The sequence below is a fragment of the Excalfactoria chinensis genome, chromosome 6, assembly GCF_039878825.1.
Source record: "Excalfactoria chinensis isolate bCotChi1 chromosome 6, bCotChi1.hap2, whole genome shotgun sequence".
In the NCBI taxonomy this organism is placed as follows: domain Eukaryota; kingdom Metazoa; phylum Chordata; class Aves; order Galliformes; family Phasianidae; genus Excalfactoria; species Excalfactoria chinensis.
This window is the reverse complement of record NC_092830.1, coordinates 1909348-1930894: the sequence shown is the minus strand read 5'-3', so window position 1 is coordinate 1930894 and position 21547 is coordinate 1909348. Positions and strand designations below refer to the sequence as shown.

The window sequence follows — 21547 nt, the reverse complement described above, 5'->3', positions numbered from 1 at the left end:
AAACTGTAAAGGTGAGTTCAGCCATAGGTAGTATAAAATAGATTAATTATAGGTAGAGTAGCTCACTCCTTGCAAGAATCAAACTGACTTCACCACAGTGGCAGTGATAGTGGCATATTGTAACAGCTCAGCCTTGTATGTACAAATCCCTTCACTGTCTTTCCTTTTCTTGTTTTACATAGAGGTTCGTTTGAGGATTCAACAACCAGGTTTTACACGGCGTGTGTAGTTGAAGCTTTTGCCTATTTGCATTCCAAAGGAATCATTTATAGGGACCTCAAGCCAGAAAACCTCATTCTGGATCATCGAGGTTATGCCAAACTGGTGAGTGCTTGCAATGTCCAGTTTTGAAGGAAAAAACAAAAAGACATGATTCCTGACTATTTTCTAGTGTTAGGCAACTGTATTGTGGGTAAAGAACATAGAATTAGCCATAAGGGATCAGAAGAGGAGTCCACCCAGCCCACAGTCCAGTACCTTATTGTGGCCGCCAGTAGATTTTGAGTTGCAATCAGGGCCAGCATGTCAACTCATCACTGGGATGTTTTCCCAACTTCTTGCAGGCTGAAGCCATGGCTGAGCTGGAGAACACTAATTCTGTCTCTGTAGCCAGAATTCAGCTTGAAATTCAGGGCAGCAATCCTGAAGTGGAAATGCTTAGAGAAGAGAAGCAGGAGAAATCCATCCAGCTATATTCAAGCTACTGAAAAGCTGAAAAATATGGGCAGGAGATGGGGAGGACTTGTATTTGTGAGCTTTATAGGTATCAAGTGAAAAATAATATGCAAGCTGTTGTTTCCGGGCGAGTTCCTTTGTATAAACAAACACATTCTTAATGCAGATTTTAACCATGGCCTTGTTATGGCACAAAATGGTCCATCATCAGACTTCTTACCTGAGAAAGGGGGTTGTAATTTGGTTTGTCTTTGTTTTTAATAACATTATAACTTCTGCAAGCTACAGAAAGGGGAGAGGAAAAGACAGACTTTCACCCAGAGGGTGGTGACGCACTGGAACAGGTTGCCCAAGGAGGCTGTGGATGCTCCATCCCTGCAGGCATTCAAGGCCAGGCTGGATGTGGCTCTGGGTAGCCTGGTCTGGTGGTTGGTGACCCTGCACATAGCATGAGGGTTGGAACTGGATGATTGTTATGGTTCTTTTCAGTCCAGGCCATTCTATGATTCTCCTAGTAAGATGTGCGGCCTCACAGGTTTTTGGGAACTCCCCTTTCTAGCTAGAGAAGATCTGTACCCTTGGGAAGCTATCAGAGAAGGATGCAGCCTTAAAAAAGCTGTGTCCCAGAGGGGCTGATGCCCCCCACAGAGTCTCAACGGGGCAACATCTCTGCCTCTTATGCTGGAGACTCTTCCCTGCCTTTGGAAGCTTGGGACTGGTGCTCCCAGGGAGCAGTAAGTCAGACCATCACCATCGTGGGCCTTTATGGCCCAGTAGCAGCCAGCATGTGTCACTCTGACCCTCAGCTTAATGATTGACAGCAGAGTTTGTCCTCTGCAGCATTCCAGCGTGGGTTCTCATGAGGTGGGTTAGGTATCAGACTGTCCTTTTCCCCACCCCAAGAAGATCTGGCCCAGGGATTGCTAGTCCCATCACCATCCCTTAGCTCCTCAGACATTTTGATTTCCTTGGTTTCATCCATGATAAGCAGGGAAGTCTCTCAGATCCCACAGTGTGACTGATCCTGCTTCATGTGGGATTGTCACCGTTTAGGATGGCAGTTTAGGATGCAGGTGCAGGAAGATGTAGGAGCATTTCAGCCATCAAGGGACAGCAGAGTGTGCTACAGACCACAGCTCTGGGCAAGCACAGTACCAGGGCAGGGGAGGGCAGAGCTATAAATACACTAAGCCTATTAACCTGAGTTCAGCTCAGGCCCCAAAGGACGGCTTTGGTTCCCTATGTAATCTCATTTTCTGAGATTGCCTGTAACATGCTATGCTGTGCTATAGGTTGTAAGCTGAGCTAAGCTGAGCCCACCAGTGCACGGCAGAGTTTTCAGTTGATTGTTCTACACCACTCTTTGATGAGAAGAGAAACCTGAACTCTTCACTGGATATTTCAGAAAGTATTTTGCCCAAATAGTTCTTTGCACAGGGATTTAAAAAAAAAAAAGTCAACCCAGGCTTATGTGAAGTTATACCTCCAAGAAGTGTTCAGTGCTGTCATTTGTTCTTCTTCCCTCACGAGGATCTTCTCTTGGCATTATGAAGGGTAAATCAGCAAAAAGGTCACTGCAGTTGTCTGGTTCTTGAACAGCCCGCAGTGTTTTGGTTGCAATAATACTCCCACAAGGAAATCTTCTTTCTGCTTTGCTTCACTTCAAGAGAAACCAAGCGCATGGCTGACATTCCTCCTCTTGCTCTGCTCTGATGCTATTCTCCTCCTTTTGCAGGTTGATTTTGGCTTCGCAAAGAAAATAGGATTTGGAAAGAAAACATGGACTTTTTGTGGAACTCCAGAGTACGTAGCCCCCGAGATCATCCTGAACAAAGGTCACGATATTTCAGCAGACTACTGGTCACTGGGAATCCTAATGTATGAACTCCTGACTGGCAGGTATGGGCATCAGAGCTGGCGTAGCTGCTGGAAAAGGATCCAAATGTTTCTGCCATTGTCACCCTGATTAGACGACAGGGAAGATTCAGAGCAGGCGTGTGCTGGAATAGCACAGTGAAACTTCAGTGCTGTGCTGCTGAACCTCATGATGAATTCTTCTTTTTAAGTCAGTTTCTATTAAGATCTCTTGAAAGGCAATGCGTGAGCAGGTTTTTTAGGAAATGTGTGTGAAATGACACAATATTCTACCCTAATTTTTGTTTCCTAGCTCCTGCAAACTGAAAATGAGCTGAATGTGGTGGGGAAAAGGTTTATAATTCAAGCATGGAAGGAAGGAGCATGTATGTGGTAGTGCAGCCCAAAGCAAGCAAATTGTAGCATCCACTTTTAGGAGCACTTCATCTACCTACCGCTCTTCTTCACTGAACTTGTCCCTTTTCTATTAAACCATTGGAAACCTAATTAATCCCCACTGAAAACATGTCACAACATGAAATAGAAAATAAGGCAGCAAGCATATCTTGGCTCCTTGTTCCTTAGGTTTCTGGCCACAGGCTGTCTTGGAAACAAGACATTTGGCATGTATTGCTCGAGGAAATATGACTTTACTCTTTAATACTTCCTTCAAGTCAGCATCACTTAAATCCAGACTATAGCAGAGCCTCTTGGATGAGAAACTGTCATAGACCATTGCTACTTGACAGCTAACGTCCCTCAATTCACAGTTCCACAGTAGGATACTGCATTTTGCTTGGTGTTTGTTGTCTGTTTGTTTCCTTCTTTAAGTTTCAGTGCTGTTCTAAACATAAATTTTTAACCTTTTTTTTTTTCCTTTTCCCTCTGAAGTCCCCCTTTCTCAGGCCCAGACCCTATGAAGACCTATAACATAATATTAAGGGGAATCGATATGATTGAATTTCCAAAGAAGATTGCCAAAAATGCTGCTAATTTAATTAAAAAACTATGCAGGTAAATACATGGAATGTAATCACTTTTCTCTTATTTGTGAAGAAATGAGTGGTTGGAAGTATTCAGAAAGTAATCTAACTTGTTATTTATTTTATAGGGACAATCCATCAGAAAGATTAGGGAACTTGAAAAATGGAGTGAAAGATATCCAAAAGCACAAGTAAGTGACTTCCCAGCCATCCGTTGCTATGACCCCCCAGAAACACACACTTCAAACACTTCCATTTTCAGCCAAACCTGCATGTCTTAAGGTTCTTTGACCTTCCCCTCCTATTGTTCTTTAAAGTCTAATAGTGTTTGTGTTGGATGTTTTTTGCCCCTTTGTTTTGGTATAGATTCCAGCCTTGCCTATGACCAAAACTCATTGCACATTCACCATTATTCTTTAATTACTTGAATGCAGAACCCAACTCTGCCACTGCCTCCTTTCATTCCTTTGGTTTGCTGAATAATTTCCCAAAGTTTTCCTCCTCAGTTTCCACCTGTAGCATTAATTCATCAAACCTTTTGGTCTGACAGGAGAGAGTTCTTAAGTTACATTTTATAAGCTCTGTTTTGCCACAGAAATTTGGTGCAGAGTTTTCACACTGCTTGAAAGAAAAAGACAAGTTAGGGACCACCACAGAGATGGGTTACTTTGACCATCTGTGCTCATCCTTTTCTGCTCCCATCCCCAAAGCATTAGAAGTGCCTTGGATGGACATTTTGGGGTGGACTCAACTCACTACTCAGCTCAGAGCTCGCCATTCAGCCCAAACTGCGTTAGCCCATTAGCCCGTTAGACATTAGTGTCTGACTGTAAGGGGGGGCACTGACCAAACAGAGAGGAAAGAGCAGCTGCCAGGACACCTGTAGTGAGGAGCAGTTTTCCTCTGAGTGCTGGTAATTTGTACTTACCATGGTATCCCCACTGGGTTGCGACACAATCCATTTTCAGCCAAGAAAACATATACAAAGTTGATCACAAAAATGATGAAGGCTAATTGGGCAATATGAAGAACATGGCTGCAAGAGATAAAAGCTACTGTTCAAGCAATTTAGATTTCACTATCTGTTATTTTAGCCACGTGTCTAACTTCCCGACCTGCTTTATTCTTCTCTCCCTTCCAGATGGTTTGAAGGCTTTAACTGGGAAGGGTTACGAAAAGGGACACTGACACCTCCTATAATACCAAGTGTAAGTTTTATTGCTTCTTTCTCATTCCCAGCCAATATGTCTCTGTAGCATGATTTTTGTGAGCTTCAGACACTGGTCTGCTATAGTGAAGTGGCAACAGCACGTGCTTTATTTCATCTGAGTGTGTTTGTCAGAGATCAAAATAAAGCAAAATCCAATTTAAGTCAATTCAGATACATTTCCAACCTATACTTTGTCTCCTGGCAGTTTCTTCCAGCAGAAGGCTTTTTAGGGGCATGACTGTGATGAAATGCTCTTGACTGCCCAGGCAGAATCACTCACTACTATGTGGTTTTCTCTTTTTCACCTGCTGCGCATGTTTCTTCATCTACTTTGCACATTCCAGTAGGGAGCTGCTACTTTCACCCCTTTTCTCAGATGTGACCTCTTTCTTTCTCCTTTATCCCTTTTTTTTTGTGTTCCTTTTTTTTCTTTCTTTCTTTCTTTTTTTTTTTTTGATGGGCAAGTGGGATTTGTATGCCATCTCCCTTTCTTTTGCATTAACCTTTCCTTCTTCTTTTCTTTTGTGCTTGTTACTTTTCTTTCCTGCGTCCGTGTCCTACATGAAAAGCCCTGTTACTGACTGGTTTATGTTTAACTGGGAGCAGACTGGAGGTACAGCTCTACTCGTTTTCCTTTGCAGCAAAGCTCTTCCTTTGATGTCTTTGTGAGCTCTTTACCCACAAAGCCCACTGCAAAGGGAAACCAAACAGGATTAGCTGATAGAAATTACCTTGGCCCCTTCTGTTCGGCAGCCTCCCCTCCTTGTTTCAACTTAATCCCTTTCTCTCCATGCCTCTCCCAATGGATCAACGAGAGAATGACATTAGCAATCGTGTTTAATTGCACCCCTTTGCTCAGTCCGCCCGTGGTCCTGTTCCTCCTGCAGCAGCAGCAGGAATGGCTCCAGGGTTGAATCTGCCATCCCAAAGTTGTCCCAATGTCTAGGAAAGAGCAAGGGGGTTTTGTGTCCCCCCATTTCCCTATGGGTTACCGAAGTCACTGGCAGTCAGCTGAAGAAATGTCTGAAGCAGAATCCCCAAACAGCCTGTAAATGTTTTATAAATCAAAACTGCAGTTTTTTTTTTCAGTTAAGCTGATTTGCAATGACTGTTAATTTTCCAATAACTGCTAATTTGTTCACCACATTTCAAGTCAGACAATGAAATCAAGTTTAATTCCTTATATCTAGTTTCAATTCCTGATTTACCTGTGCATTGTGCAGAATGCTAGTGTAGATTAAAATGCCAAGAGAAGGTTTTATAATTGTTTTAGTGGATTTTTAGCTCAGCAAGAGCATTTGCAGTGCTGGCTTTACCCAGCGAATGTATCAACCCTGCATTTCTACCCCTCCAACCAACCAGCCAGCAGTGGTGACTTCAATGGTACCTGCTGTCCACGAGCGTGAATGGCTCCATGACACAGCTCTGCCACCAGAATTGGGCTCTTTCCCTTTGGCACTGCTTAGAGGAAGGCCATTCTCCAGTGTTTTTTTGCAGGAAGTCGCACTTCCTTAACTTTTTCAGCTAGAAACAATATATCAGAAAAGGATTGTGTGAGCACCAGCACTGTGTTAGGATTATTTCTTGGCATCCCCTCCAAAATGTAACCCCATTAACTAGTGAACCTCACTGACATTTTTCCAGCCCTGAAGCTGTCAGTCCCACTCAGCCTGGTTTTCCACAGCCAGCTCAGCTGCTTTGGCACAAGTCCTAACTCTCAGTAAGGGCTATATCTGCAAGCAATCCGAAACATGAAGCTCTGGGAAAAGAAATCAGTTTTTTCCTTCCATCAGTGCATCTCCCCTCCTTAGCTAGAAAGGAGCCAGAACAGCTAAACATGGAGGCTAGCTTTTGTTGTTGTTGTTATTTATTTATTTCAGAAAAAGGCCTCTTTAAATCTTAGTACTATCAGTGAGGCAATCAAAAGCTACTCCCTAGCCTTCATTCCACAGGATTTTAGGATCAATCTCAGTTTACAGCCTGCTGCTAGGACGTTGCTTCAGGAGCAGCTGACCCTTGATACCACAGTCACCACAGCTATGGTGACTCTTCCAAAGATGCGCTGTCTTGTATGACAGCTCTTATTTTTGAGAAAGACAGACAGATCTCTTGTACCGTAATTCTTCACAAGATCTTATGTTGGTAAGAGACCAGACAGGAGGTACCTACATCTGTGCTTTATCCTCTTGGATGGAGATGCTTCTCCCAGAGAGAGAACTCACTTAGGGATGTGCTGAGAGAAACAGAGAGACATGGTTCAGCACAAGGGACCGTGGAGGAAAGCAAAACTCAGAACTCACCAGGGATGAGGACCCTATGGGTGAGGGTTCTCCAGCTCAGTGGTGCTGTTGCCAAGAAAGTAAACAGACTTGGATAACTAAAAAAAGAAGAAGAAAATGAACACGTCCATAATGCAGTTAAGTTACAAGCTATGTTAGTTATAAGCTTTGTTACAAGTTATGTTAGTTAGGAGCTTTTTGTTTGTTTGTTTTCACAACGAGTTGAGTATTCAAGGAGCTCAGTTCTTCCCCAAGACATTTTCAGCAGCTGGTGGATGCAGCTGAACAGTGAATTATCCAGTATCAGATACATCTCATGGACTGTAGATTGGCTAAAAAATAAGGCAGGTGTTTCTTGCACAGCACTGCTATGTCAAGTGCAGTCCTCTTCAGCCTGTATTGTCTGCTCAAGGTGCTGCTTCAGTATGATGCTGATTATTTTGGCCTTGGGAGCTGCTGATCTATTCTTTTGATTGTTTTTTTTGTTTGCATGTTTGTTTGTTTGTTTGATTTCCCAATTATAAATAAATAGAAAGAAAAAAAGAAATGTATACGGCCTTCATAAACCTATTTAGTGGTTGAAACTCAGTCTTGATTAATTGGAAATTGAGAAATGCTCTAGGAATATCAGTATCTCAGATAGGCTCCGTGGGCTGAAGAATACTCAAACCAGAGGCCCAGATCACATTCCGGATCCTAAAGCCATAAATTCCCAATTCTGGGCTCTGGGGAACAAAGGTGTGCCTGGCATTCCAAGTCTTCTGCCAACCTTATCCCAGTGGGTAGAAAAGTTCTTGAGGCCTCTCCAGGGCCTTGGTCATTCACATCAATAGGAACTTCATTGGCCTGCTGCAGCTAGCATTTTCTGGTCCATAGCTGTTATTTCTGGGACCAGAACACATAAAAAGAATTAAAAAAAACCCCATCCACTGAATACTTTTGAATGATTGCTGTTGTGAGATGAAGAGGTCTGTAGAGGTTCCCAAAGACAGCTCTGATGACGGTCCCCATCTCTTTTCACTCTGTCCTTTCCACAGGTTGCATCTCCAACAGACACAAGCAATTTTGACAGCTTCCCTGAGGATAACGATGAACCACCCCCTGATGACAACTCAGGATGGGACATAGATTTTTAATGTATTTCTCTTACCTGCTTCTGCCTTGCTGAAGACAGCTTTCTGGGACATGGCTGCCAGCGAAACCGAAAGAACCGGGGAGGATTCGTGCTCGGGGTCACCATGATGCCTTGATTGATGCTGCTACAGTAACTAAAGTGGCATTAGGACTTATTGCTTAGATGACAATAGTGCTCTTCATGTTTTATGTTCAGACTTAATCTAGCAGTTGACATGGTGGTCCTGACACAAAGCCTTTCACCAGTAGAGAAATATGATTTTTATCACTGCAGTGATCTTGCTACGCTCTAATTACAAATGTTGAAAGATTCGTAGTGTAAGACACAATTAATTCTAGCTGCAAGGTACTGGCTTTATCAGTAGGATCAGTAGTAATTTATTAAATGCTGTAGCTAAATACAGTACAGGATTTGGGCTTCTCCCACACTCAACTCGGTAGGTCTTCCACTGTTGGCCAGTTTAGGAACAAAGGAGGACCACAACAATACTGGTCAAAGAGTTCATGTCAAAGCAGTGGTATAGTTTGTCCTTTTTCTTTCCAAGCAGTATTCATAACAAGACTGAATGTTGCTCTTCTTCTTTCTTTCTTCCTATTTTTTCTTTTAACCTGGTGAAACAAAAGCACAACTGCTCTAGATCCCGTTAAGGCAAATATGGGTCGCTTCTCTCATACACAGAGAACATAACGTTACATGGCGTGTTTTTTTCCTATCCTTTGGTACAAATACGTAAGTGCATGAAAAAAAAAATAAAAAAAATCATAAAACTCTCAGTTTCACACATAAAACAGTGTTTAAATAATGGTCCTGTAGTAGAGCAACAGCAGCCAACTGGTCTTATCAGTGAGCTATTAGGCATAAAACTAAGCTTAACTAGTACCTTTCCAGAACCCAAAGGAGAAATGTAAGACCCATAATGCATTTTATAGGTGCTATGTACATCCCTCATCTGTGAATATACCGATTCAGTCAGCCACCCTTTCAGAAATATGTAGCAAGAGGCATCATTCTCCATCATTCTCTTAGAACAGATGAGTTTACATCTCCATGTCTGCATCTCTTCCATGTTAATTACAAAGCCGATGATGATGACCTAATGTGTGATGGAGGGCCAGTTTGCTTGCACTGTTTTTAAATTGCCCTTAAAAATGTAATCCTAATGCCTCACTGAACTAAACCAGAAGGAGTTTCGCAGGAAAGTCAGTTGAATGACATGGAAACCTGAGACTTTGTGTGTTTGTGTGAGGCCTGCCTTCTCTCCGGCACACCATGTCCCCATTGACCGCGTTTAAGGCCTGCGGATGGCCAAAGCCGAGTCAGCTTGTATGAAAACAGAGCAAAGGAAAGGATGGTGGTGTGTGTACATCTTCCCCTGGCTTCCACTACTTTTCCTTTGCTTTAGCGAAGCCTCTTCTCATTTATACAGGCATAACGAGGGAATCCCGTTCTATATGCCTACTTGCATTATACGTGGGACATGAAGCGTATCTCTTTGTACCAACAAGAAACATCAGCTTTCTGTCTCTAACAGACCTCCAAATCAGCTAACGCTGACACATTTGATCTCAAGAGCTGTTACATACACTGGCAATCAAAAAATAAGCTTTTGCTGACCAGTGCTCAGAGAAAATTCCTTCTCCAATGCTGAATCTTTTCCATGTTCCTACTGAAAGCGACTCACTTAACAGTGCATGTTAAAAAGATGTTTCCCCCGCTTCTTTTAGAGCAACTGCAATGTCTGCTGCTTGCCAGCAGCAAGCTACAGAGCTCACTTGTCATGGGCCCCTTCAGACCCAGTCTGTTGGCAGACTTCCCTCCACAGTTGTGCAGAAGGGAAGGGCAATGACATCCGCACTTGGACACCAGGTTATTCCTGTGCTCGCTCATCCCACGCAGCATGCATGTTAAGATTTGTTTGCCTTGAAAACTGTAGGGAAAAGACAGTCACTGCATCTACCAGGTATCTCTTGTATAGGACTAGCACTTGCTTTTCCACAGAAGGGTTGAAAACACTGAAAGCAAACGCTGAACTCTAGGGCTAAAATACTCACCCGTCATCCAAGCGGACAGGCAGATGGGCAACGGCCGCACTACAGCTGAGTTGGTTGTCCACCTCCTTCCAGATTTTCACTCAATGCTGTGGGCGCCACGGAGGAGAAAAGCTGGTGCATCTGTTAGCCTTCTGCAGAACAGAAAGGATAGGCTGCCTCAGCATGTAACTGAGCAGCTGAGGCTCGGTTGCCTTTGAGCAAAGGGTGGCCAGGAGCGCCACAGCTCTCAGGGCAACTCGAATCCTTATGGGAAGAAAGGTTTCAAGGGGCTGATGCATTGTTTTCTTCCTTCCTGCCCATTTTCTTTGTACCACACATGAGGCCTGCATCGTGTGGCATGCACTGTACTGAATATAGATTTATTTTGGTATCGGACACCTCACTCAACTTCTTCCATCACCTCTACCCAGCACCCTTTAAACAACAAACTTAGCATATGTGTATTATAGACGCCTTCATTTATAAGTAATATATTTGAGTTGCATTATATATATATATATATATTCACAACTGATTGCCTCTGTGTTCCCACATACTGTCCTTTCTTCATTGTCTCCTTTTCTAATAGATGGGACGGTGGTGTATTTACGTAAGGGGATATCAGCTCCCGTATTTAAAGCAAGTGTATTACGGTCGGTGTCATAAGAGACAGATGATCTGTAGCTTCATACAGTGCTGCATTATTCATAGCAAAACTCTTATTTAACAACAGGACCACAAGCAAATATTTCTGTAAATAGATATTTTCGTGTTGATATTTTGTGGTACACATATAACTTTTTATTTAGAGTTCCATGGCATTACTTCTTCATTCTCTTATTTGTAATGTAATGTTTTTAGATCCAAGTAGACTTGAATTAATGTCATAATTGTCAGTATTATTAAACTTTATGTCGACTGTACTGTTACTCATCGTCCCATAGGTTTAGAACACGATAGCTATCTGGCATTGTTGCAAGTGCCTTAAATCCATGGCATCCTATAACAAAATACAAATTTGGTGTTATGCTGCATGACAAAGACAAACACACCTCAAAATGTTGTCCTTTCTTAGCTTGCTGCGTTTTACAGTTCTTTCTGCTGACAATTTATAAGCCTTTATTATATAATATTGATGAATTACAGAAATGATGAAGTCGTTCTCTTATTTCTGTTCAATGTACCAGAGCTGTGTATCTGTTAATGAGATACAGAGTCATTTCTGTGAAATGTATAAATGTATGTGCGGGTCAAATTAATATATGACATCCTATCAGTCTGTACACAGGTATTCCTGTTCCGCTATGCCGTGCAGCTCCAGCCCACCGTGCAGTCCAGCTCCCATCATCTTTTATAAACCCATCCTCAATATCCCACCTAGAAAACAAATAAAAAGATGAGCACCTGAACACGACTTGCCACCGAGTCTCTGTCATGAAACCAAATGCCCCCATGAAAGCAAATGGACGCAGCCCACCACGGAGCTGCCCAGAGCCTCCTCACTTCTCCCACCAGCCCAGCAGGTGCTGTGCTGAGACAAGGGCAGCTCCCAGGCGTTAGCAGCCAAAGGGAAGTGTCGTTCGGAGTTTGTCTCACCCTGAGTCCGATCCATGCTGTTCTGACACTGGTCCTTTCTTTTTATGTTCTATATTTCTCTGGTTTTTCTTATTACAATGGATTCTACATGAAAGAGTTTTTTTGTTTGTCGGAAAAAAACACGTCTGTCATCCAACGGTCGTCGACCAGTTGCACTCTTTTGATGTAGATTTAAGAACTTTTTTTTCATAAACTTAACCGCTTTTGTTTTGCTCTGTATTTTCCCTGCAGCTGTAATTGCTGAGTGCCTGTTGTATACTTTATAGAGTTGAAATAAAAATAATTACTTTTGAGCAGCGTGTTGACATCTGTCTTCAGCAGGAGTTGACTTGGGAGTGGTTCTGCTGTTCGGTTGGGTTATTTTACCCCTGCTCTGTGGTGATCTGAAGTAGGAGATAGTGAGTCAAGCAAAGCGTTGTGTGACACTGCAGAGAGCTGCGGTTGCCATGATGAATAGGCAGTGTGGCCATGGGCATCCCAATGGGTGGGTGGGGGTCCTGCCATGACACATCATGGGCATCTCCAGCCCATGTTACTCCGTGACCACACTGAACAGTAAGCATCCTTACAGCACATTTGCTCTACAGGGGAGAACGGTACACTTGGTGCTTTATGTGCTGCCATTAGCAGCAGGTGCAAGGCATGTAGGGCACAGAGACTCGATGCCACTTGTGATCAACACCTACCCCAGAGCTGCTCACAGGTGGGGCTGTCCCTGTCTCTGCTGTCACAGAGGATGAGTGCTGGGAGAGGAGAAGGCAAAAAACTGACACTGCCAGGGGACAGGGCTGGTCCCCTCCTGGGCAGACGGCTTAAGCATGCCAATGGGGCACAATGGCTGTCAGCAGCCGCACTGGATACCAGCTTGTGGCCCAGTGGGGAGGAATGCTGCCAGAGCCTGCTCAGGCGGTACCACCATAAGCCATAAGCATCGTTGGCAACATGAGCCGGGGCTGCCCGTTCTCCCCCAACATTCCATTAAAAAAATATAATACAACAAAAATAAGTGAGGAAAGCGACGCTACGGACGCGTGTGGCCAACGGAGTTCTCCTCGCTGCCGTACCCAGTCGTGGCCGCCAGGGGGCGCAACGGCGCAACCGCGCCGTCGGGGGGCCCCGAGGGCGAGGGGCGGGGGGAGCCGCCCCCCTTTGATCTCCGCGCATCAAAGGCAGAGCCTGGCCCGGCCCCGCTCCCCCCGCCGCGGCGCAGCCCCCCCCGGCCGAGGTCAGCCGAGTGCACGGGGGGGCTCCGACGGGGCGGGCTCTCATCCAGCCCCCCCAAACTCCGCGGGGCCGGGGGTGCGGAGCGGCCCCTTCCTGCGGGTCTGCGCTGGCGCCAGGAAGGGAGCGCGGCGGAGCTACCGCCGCCGTTGCGAAATCCCCTCCCTCGGGTGGAAACATCGGCACAGCCCCCCGGGGCCCTTTGAAATCCCATCCCTCCTCCCCGAAGGGCGGGCGCAGGAGGCAGCCCCCCGGGTATAAAGAGGCAGCGGCGGGCAGGTAGCGCTGCTCGGGGGCACGGAGCGCGGCGCCGAAGTACGGACGGGACGGGGCGGACGGGTCGGGACGGACGGGCGATGCGGGCTCTGCTGGCGCTGCTGGCGGCCCTGAGCTGCGCGGGGCGGGCGGGGGCCGGCGGCGGCCTCAGCTCCAACGCCATCAAGGTGGGGGCGGCCGCCAGCGCCGCCCCCGCCGCCGCCGCCCCCGCGCCCTTCGACGGCAGCAACAAGGCGCCGCCGGCCGCCACCCGGCAGGTAGGAGCGGGGGCGGCCCGGGGTCTGCCGGGGGTTATACCGGGCGGTGGGAAGCGGCGCTGACCCTCTGCCCGCCCGCAGCCTTTCCCCTGCTCCGAGGACGAGGACTGCGGCCCCGACGAATTCTGCGGCGGGGCGGCCCGCGGCGGTGGCCCCCCGCTCTGCCTCGCGTGCCGGAGACGCCGCAAGCGCTGCCTACGCGACGCCATGTGCTGCCCGGGCACGGCCTGCAGCAACGGTGAGGGGCGGCCGGACCGGGGGGGGCGCGCGCGCGGCGGGGAGGTGGGGGGTGGGAAGCGGACACGGGGGTGCTGACGGCGCCGCCTCCCCGCCCCGCAGGGCTCTGCACTCCCCCCGAACCCCCGCCCGGCGCTCCCGAGCTGGACGAGCCCGGCCCCGAAGCGCTGCCCCGACGGACGCCCGCGCCCGCCTGGCCGCCCGACGCCAAAGGTAAGCCCGGCCCCGGGGAGCCGCGCGGCCGCGGGCGCCGTCGGAACTCGGCACTGACCTCCCGCCCGCAGGTGAGGAGGGCGACTTCTGCCTGCGCTCGTCGGACTGCGCGGCGGGGCTGTGCTGCGCCCGCCACTTCTGGTCCAAGATCTGCAAACCCGTGCTGCGCGAGGGGCAGGTGTGTACCCGGCACCGCCGGAAAGGAGCCCACGGCCTCGAGATCTTCCAGCGCTGCCCCTGCGCCGAGGGCATGGCGTGCCGCCCGCAGCGCGACCGCGGCGGTCCCGACGCCTCCCGCCTGCACACTTGCCAGCGGAACTGAGCGACGCCGGGGGGCGGACCGAGGATGGACGGACGGACGGACGGGGGGGACGGACTGTAGCCCCGCTCGTAGGAGCTCCCCGCTGTGCGCGCGGCCGGAGCGGAAGGTTGTTTCTCGAGGGAACTACTCTTAAGCGACTGATTGCAGTACGTTACTGTGTTGTGAATATGGAGGTGGCACTTAGTGTACAGACGTTCTGAGTGAGCCGCCCGGGCGCTCCTCCAGCCAGGACTGGGACGTGGTACGCGCTGGGTTTCCAGTTGCGCTCGATGGACGCGGCCGCCCCTTCAGGTGAAGGGCAGCCCACGCTGCGCGGTGCCACGCTCCGGGGCGATGCCCCGCAGAGGCGGCGGGGTCGCAGAGCGGGACCTCAGCGGCCCCGGCCCTGAGCCGTGCGGTCGCGCCGCTCTGGGCACAATAAAGTCTATTTTTCGCTTCACGTGGCAGTACGTCGCTGAGTTCTTCCCTTTGGGGTGGTGTGGAGGGAGGGGAAGGTGCGGGTGGGAGCCCTCCCGGCCCCTTGCAGTGCCGTCTGCAGGGATGCCCCTGAGGCACGGCCTCCCTTTGGGTGCTTTACCGCGACCTGACCTCCAGCACTAATGCCTGTGGCATTAACTCTCCTGCTTAGAGACCTCCGGGGCTGCCCAGACCGCTGACATAACCCAAACAGGGACGGAGCCTGACAGAGCTCCCTGCAGTGTGCCCGTGCACCGAGGGCGGCTGCTGTCAGAGCGTGGCTGAGGTCGGCACTGTGCTGCCCCAGCCCAGCACTGACCCAAGGGAGTGGGTTCGGCGTGGTTGTGCTCACGGTGCAGGGAATGGATTTTCCCGGTGCTGCAGCCTGAAGCGATGCTTGGAGCATCCCGGCAAATGAGGTCATGCTTGAAAGGCTTGAGCACGGCAGTTACGTTTTAAAAGCAGCTACTGTTTTACAGAATAAAAAGCACTGTTCCACAACACTGCAGTTGCAATCGTGCCCAACACCAGCCACTCACACTGGAGCGACGCCAGCAGCTGGCTGTGTGTGGAGGCACGGGTGGTGTTTAGATGCGTTCAGCTCTGATGTTGGGGTGGTGTATTTAGTCCCTAACGACATACGAAATAGTATCATTGAGTTCAGCATCACAATGTATCAAGACTATCCCACTCACTCACTCACTCACTTTTCCCATCCTCACCGTGAGCACCGGCCTTGGGCTGCCCCTTCAGCTGCCGAGCAGAGGCTCCAGGTCCCCCAGCAGGGGGGTATGGGGAGCTGAATACGCACCGATCAGACTTGGAAAGGACGGGCTGCGGCGGTCCCCGTGCTTTGAATTTACTGCTGCCCGCACCCGGCTCAGCTCCTGCTGCTCGTTGTCTCAGGACGGCGTCGGTGAAACGATTCACCGGGGAAAAATAAAAGATCAAAGCCCGTTCTCAGAGCACAGGAGACACAACAGGCAGGTTTTGGTGGGGAGGAGGCTTTAGCATCCCTTGTTTATATGCTGCTCCTGGTCATGCAGCTGAAAGCATCATCAGAAGCGATCTAAGAAGTTATATATCTCATTACTGGTACTGCTAAACACTAAGACCGTTCTGCTTTGTTTCTCAGAGCAGCAGAAGAGCATCTAATACACATTCCCCACTTGTCAGAGGTGTGCGTTAGTGCTGAGGTGCTCTGTGTGTGCGCGTGGTTTTGTTTGATGTGTGACACTTCAGTAAGAGCCTATGGTGAGCCCAGTTCAGCGCCACGGCCCACGCAGGGCCGTTCTGGAGGTACCTGCATAGGCTGGGCTGTGCTTGGAACCTGCTGAGAGGGGCCGAGCCTTCCATAGGGGTGATTCAGCAGGAGGGAGCTGGTGGAGGGCTCAGCCTCTCCAAAATGATGCATATCACTGCTTACTGACTACTGCTTTTTTGCAGCTTCCACCCCCCCAGTGCCTGAGCTGTGTCCCTAATCAACAGCAGAGGATGGGACGAGGACAAGCCAGAACCTTTGGGATGCTTCTGGGCAGAGCCCGGGGAGGGACCAGACCCGTTAGCGGCTGATTGAGGTGAGTAATTAGTCATTGCCTTGCAAATGGGAACAGCCCGAGGAAAGGCTTGGCTGGGAGTGAGGGATGCTCGTAGGACTGAGCCCATTCGGTCTTTTCGGCTCGGGAGAGGCTTTTCCCTCTTTGAAATAACGAGGGGAGCAAATAATTATTGCTTCTTGTCTATTTTGTTTTAGGTACTGGCACCACGGGGCCCTGCAGTTGGCTGTTGGCTCTTAGAGAACTTGTTGTGGGGCTACAAGCATGGGGGTGTCAGGCACACGGGGAAGTGCTGATCTAAGCTTCCTTTCAAGAGGCTGATTTTCAGAAGGGTAAGTAGTTGGATAAGAGCTCCAGCACTGGAAATGTGACCCTTGGCAAGCCAAGCCTCCAGCCCACCCATCCTCCTTCCTGGTTTCCTCCTTGGAAAGAGACAAATCCGTCCTTGTTGTGCCTGATGGAGGGCTCCTAGCAGAGCACTTTGCCTGCCTGTACCAACAGGCAGATGTGCTTTCACAAAACACAAAATGGAAACATATTATTTTAATGCACTTCTCAGTTAATACCCCTGGTCTGGGGTAAATCTAATGGCTTTGGTGTGTTTTGAGTCCCTCACCAAAGAATGAAAAGCCTTATTGTGCGAATAGCTGAATACATTCAAATATTGGTTTGTTTGTTATTTTTTAATCCTGGGGACCAGTGCAACACAGACAAGCATTCCTGTATTGTTTTGACCTTGAGCCTTGCTGTTAATTCTCCATCTCCTGTTGATTCCTTGTGCTGCTCAGTAGCTTTCCAGCTGGCCCCCAGAGGTATGGGGGGCACTTCAATGTGACAGCCCCATCAGATGGTCCTGAACCAAGTGGGTTCTGGACTCTGGTTCTGGTGCTTGGGTTCTTTTCTCTGGTGCTTCCCCATGCACTGCGTACAAACCAGCTTTGGGCAATACTGATGGCTCGACCCACGCTGACCCTTCTCTTTGGCTCTGCTGTCCCAGACGCTGCATGTTCATGAGGCTCAGCTGCCCCAGCCAGAGGAATGCCTGGCCATAAATGTTCATGCAAGAAACACAATTCCTTCTGGCCAAGGCTCAGTCTGCGCTGGGGATGAGCGATGGCCGTGATAGTGAACAAACCCAGATCCTTTCCCCTATTTGGAGACTTGCATCTTGCATACAGGGATACACAGGCTGCATTCAAAGCAAAGAGCCCAGGAAGATCCCTCCCCCTTCCAGGAGGATCGCTTAATCTTTAATCTTTTTTTTTCTTCATCAAGATAAAGCACTGCTATGAGCAATATTAAAGGCTTTTTTCTCCACATGGGCTGGGGAGAGCTTCCAGTCCCTGCTTGGAGATGTGCTTTTGGGGAGGGGATAGATAGGGACATATAATGGGATCATAGAATCATAGAATGGCCTGGGTTGAAAAGGACCACAGTGCTCACCCAGTTTCAACCCCTCTGCTATGTGCAGAGTCACCAACCAGCAGATCAGGCTGCCCAAAGCCACATCCAGCCTGGCCTTGAATGCCTCCAGGGATGGGGCACCCACAGCCTCCTTGGGCAACCTGTTCCAGTGTGTCACCACCACTTCTAATCCATAAATCTTATGTCTGATAACTAAAAAGCAATAGGGGTATGAAAGGGAGGCCTTGGCAACCTGAATTACTGATGTTTCAATTCTTGTTTTTGTATTTTCATATTCTCCCAGGAGCTCAGAAGCCGTTAACATCACGAGTTCATACCCTGCACAGAGGCATCAGCAAGGAGAGGTGGAGAGGGTTCCCAGAGGACTCACACTAGGATTTCCCAGGCTCTGTCCTTATGCTTCTGGAAGCCAGGACAATTGATATGGAGAGAAAAATCCCTCCTGCAACTCAGGGCACTGAAATACTAACCACGTGCACAGAAAAATTCTTCAGATGAGGGTTTTCTGGAGCTATAAATACATTCACATATATTTTTAGATAACGTGTTCTTGAAAAATATCATTCAATCCAGCTTTTATGCGTAAATCTTGCTTAGACCCCTTTTTAAGTCCATCAAGGTGTTTCTGGTTGACTTAAGTTGTGGCAGCGTGGCACGTAGCTTTGTCAGATTACTTATTTCCCAGCAAAATTTCTGCTGTTCCTTCCTCTGCTAGAAGACCTGCTGTGTTGCTTGGTGCCCTCTAGGTTCTTATTTGACCTTTTGTTCTAGAGTTCATAAAAGAAATGTCAGGAAGCCAGTAGTGAATACTTTAAAGCTGCCTAGTGCCTATCGAGCAAGCCTGGGTATTAGCTGCAGCCCTCATGTCTGTGTGATTTTATTTCCATTCTTTTCAACAAATCAAAGTCACTACTACTTGGTTCTCTATTTGGGAAAAGCCCACATTCTACCCTAGGAGTTTTTTAACTTCACACAGGGTCTCGGCAAGTCCCATGGTGGTTGTGCATCCTACAGGCTAACGGTGTTCCCCTCCTACTACATAGATGTGAATGTGCCTGAGTAACCCAAGCACTGCCCTTAGACCAGAGGACCCAGGTTCAGTAAGTATTTAGACCTGCACTGGCAGTGGGGCTGGACCCACCGTGGTTTTCTGATGGCTTCCTTCAGCTTCTGTGCTTTGGTTATTCTTCACTGTGCCAGGAATGCTACAGCCTAGGAAGCCAAACTCATATTATTTAGGTGTCTTGATCCGTATTTAGATCTGAGTCTGCCTTAAGCTATGGGAAAACACTGCCTGTGGATTGAAAGAATGTTGTTTAAGTAATGTAAATAGTAAAGCAAGATGCTTTCAAAGCCAGAGTTTCCTTTGTTGTCACAACTTCTCACTGCTGCATAGTCCATTATTGTTAAATACCTTCACTGTCATTAAATACCGGCACCTTCTCATCATAGACTTAAGTGCATTCTGTAGGAAAGTATGGGTAACTCAAGGATTGCAATTTTTTATTTATTTTATTTAAATAGAAAAATACATTGGTTTGCATATATTTCAGTTTTTATTTCCTCCTTGTTAACATCACTTTGATAACCTCATCTGACGGTTTAACACCAAAAGCTGTCAAACAAGATAAGGACCAAGGCCACGTGCTCCTTGTTTAGGATGAAGTTCTGGAGCTTGTGTGATAAAACACATGCTGCTGGCTTTGGTTTAGCACTGTTTTTTTGTGGAGCTGTTGAGATGGGAGAAGTCAATGTGGGAATTTTTTAAGTGCAATTTATGACTTTTTCAGTGGGATGAATACAAATCCCTTTGCAGTGAGACAGAGGAATGTATGCAAAAAGAGGTGCTGTGATTGTGTTAGGCTTGGCGCACACACGCGCTGTTCAACAGACACATAAAGTGAAGATGAATAAGAATAAGAAAAAATCAGACATTTCTAAGAACAGGAATATGACAAAATTTTGCTGAGTTCTCATTTTCTCTTACTTCCTTGGGGTGTTCTAAGGCAATAAGCTGATGAGGTCATGATCACTTGTTGTCACGTGGGTAGGATAGAGAAACAGCTGCCTCATCCCATCCACAGAGCTTTTTAAGGCATGAATCAGCCTTCCTATCTCTCCTCTTATCATTCCTAAAGCTAAGATGACTAATGTGGTATTTCACCAGAGCTCCCATTGCAACCCCTAGCTAAAAAAGCTCTTAAGCTCCCTTAACGTTCAGGCTGTGCTTCATGTTACAAATCTACTCATCTCCACTCTGGTCCACGGTAGTTGTGTCACTGTCTCATGTTTTTCTTCTCCTATGGCAAGTGGTCTCACTTGCCACCCAACATCATCTGTTGTCTGATTGTTCCCCTATAACTTACTTCTGGCTTCTTGCCCTTCTCGTGCCCATTTGACAAGTTGGTGGAAGGATCCTTTTCTTCTGTTTTTGATGGGATTTGTGACCCTTGTCCTTCTTCTTCATCTCCAAGAGACCTTATCAAGTGAAAACAAAAGAGTTTTCATTTCCAAGACATCCAACTTGATATCACATGCCAGTCCCACCTGTCGACCCTTAAGAGATCAGATAGGGAAAACTTCCAGCAAATAACTGTTTCCTATGCCTGCCCTTGCTGGAAACCACCCAGAAACATACCCACAAACACTTCGCTGTCATCCTTTGAATTAATCCCAAACACCTGAAAGCTTATCCAAAATGCTCAGGGAGCAGGGAGGGAGTTAGGCATTAGGCAGGCTGCTCCTCTCATTTGGGAACATGAGGGCATGGCATTGTATTGGAACAAACATGGTGACCATCCAATGCAACAGCTGGGCTGAGGCAGAAACACGGAGGGAGAAATGTGGGCATGGCTAACAGTGGAGTCAGGATACTGAACTTCAGGAGAGAGAACCTGAGGCTGTTTGAGGAACTGCTGGATGAGCTTTCCTGGGAAGCTGTCCTTAGGGATAAAGGAAGATAACAGAGCTGACAGCACTTTAAAGATGCCTTTCTGAGAGCACGAGAGCTCCCCATCCTGCAGAATAAGAAACCAGGAAGATGAGATGGGAAACCAGCATGGCTGAGCAAGGACCTGCTGGATGGGCTGAGGGAAAAAAAAAAGTATACAGAGTGGAAGTGGAAATGATTGACCTGGGAAGAATGTAGGGATGCTGTCCAGGTGTGCAGGGATGGAGTCAGGGAAGTCCAGGTGCAGATGGAACTGAAATTGGCAAGAGATGGGAAAAACAAGAAGGGATTCTTTAGATACATCAGGCAGAAGAGGGAGGCAAAAGCACCCCCTCTGATAAATGAAAAGGGAGAATTGGCCTCCTCACACATGAAGAAGGCTGGGGTTCTTAATGAGTTCTTTGCCTCAGTCTTCATGGTCAGTCAGGCTTCCAATGCCTCACAAGTCCCTGAGCTTCTAAGAAGGAGCTGAAGGAGCAAAATCCCTCCCACTGTAAGAGCAGAGCAAGTCTGAGACCACCTCATGATGCTGAATGTGTACAAGTCTATGGGACCCAATGACGTGCATCTTGGGGCTCTGAAGGAACTGGCTGATGTTGCCAGGATGCTCTCCATCCTATTTGAAAAGTCATGGCTGTCAGACAAAGTCCCTGGTAACCAGAAAAACAGAAACATCACTCCCATTTTTAAAGAAAAGGAGAAAGGAAGAGCTGGGAAACTACAGGTCTGTGAGCCTCATGTCTGTGCCTGGGAAGATCATGGAGTGGATCTTTGTTGAAGAAATGTTAAGGCACATGTGAGACAGTCAGCATGGCTTCACAAAGGTAGTCTAGTGGCCTTCTATGATGGAGTGATGGCATTGGTAGGCAAAG

The 21547-nt window shown here is 47.7% G+C and overlaps 2 protein-coding genes across 11 annotated transcripts in view; both read left to right on the top strand.

Moving 5' to 3' along the window:
• PRKG1 (protein kinase cGMP-dependent 1) overlaps positions 1 to 12049 on the top strand; it is a 369156-nt gene extending 357107 nt beyond the window's left edge. For all 10 annotated transcript variants that reach the window (XM_072340911.1, XM_072340915.1, XM_072340912.1 and 7 more), the window contains 6 exons: positions 183 to 324; positions 2411 to 2574; positions 3421 to 3543; positions 3641 to 3703; positions 4654 to 4720; positions 8039 to 12049. In XM_072340911.1, coding sequence (XP_072197012.1) covers positions 183 to 324; positions 2411 to 2574; positions 3421 to 3543; positions 3641 to 3703; positions 4654 to 4720; positions 8039 to 8137 — 658 coding nt within the window. In that variant the 3' untranslated portion in view covers positions 8138 to 12049. The remainder of the gene's footprint in view (positions 1 to 182; positions 325 to 2410; positions 2575 to 3420; positions 3544 to 3640; positions 3704 to 4653; positions 4721 to 8038) is intronic.
• A 1213-nt stretch (positions 12050 to 13262) lies between these two features.
• On the top strand, positions 13263 to 14697 carry DKK1 (dickkopf WNT signaling pathway inhibitor 1). The gene is made up of 4 exons (XM_072340924.1): positions 13263 to 13516; positions 13598 to 13754; positions 13856 to 13966; positions 14038 to 14697. Exons 1-4 carry the CDS (start codon positions 13340 to 13342, stop codon positions 14286 to 14288), a joined length of 696 nt encoding a protein of 231 aa, XP_072197025.1. The 5' UTR covers positions 13263 to 13339; the 3' UTR covers positions 14289 to 14697.
• The last annotated feature ends 6850 nt before the right edge of the window (positions 14698 to 21547 follow it).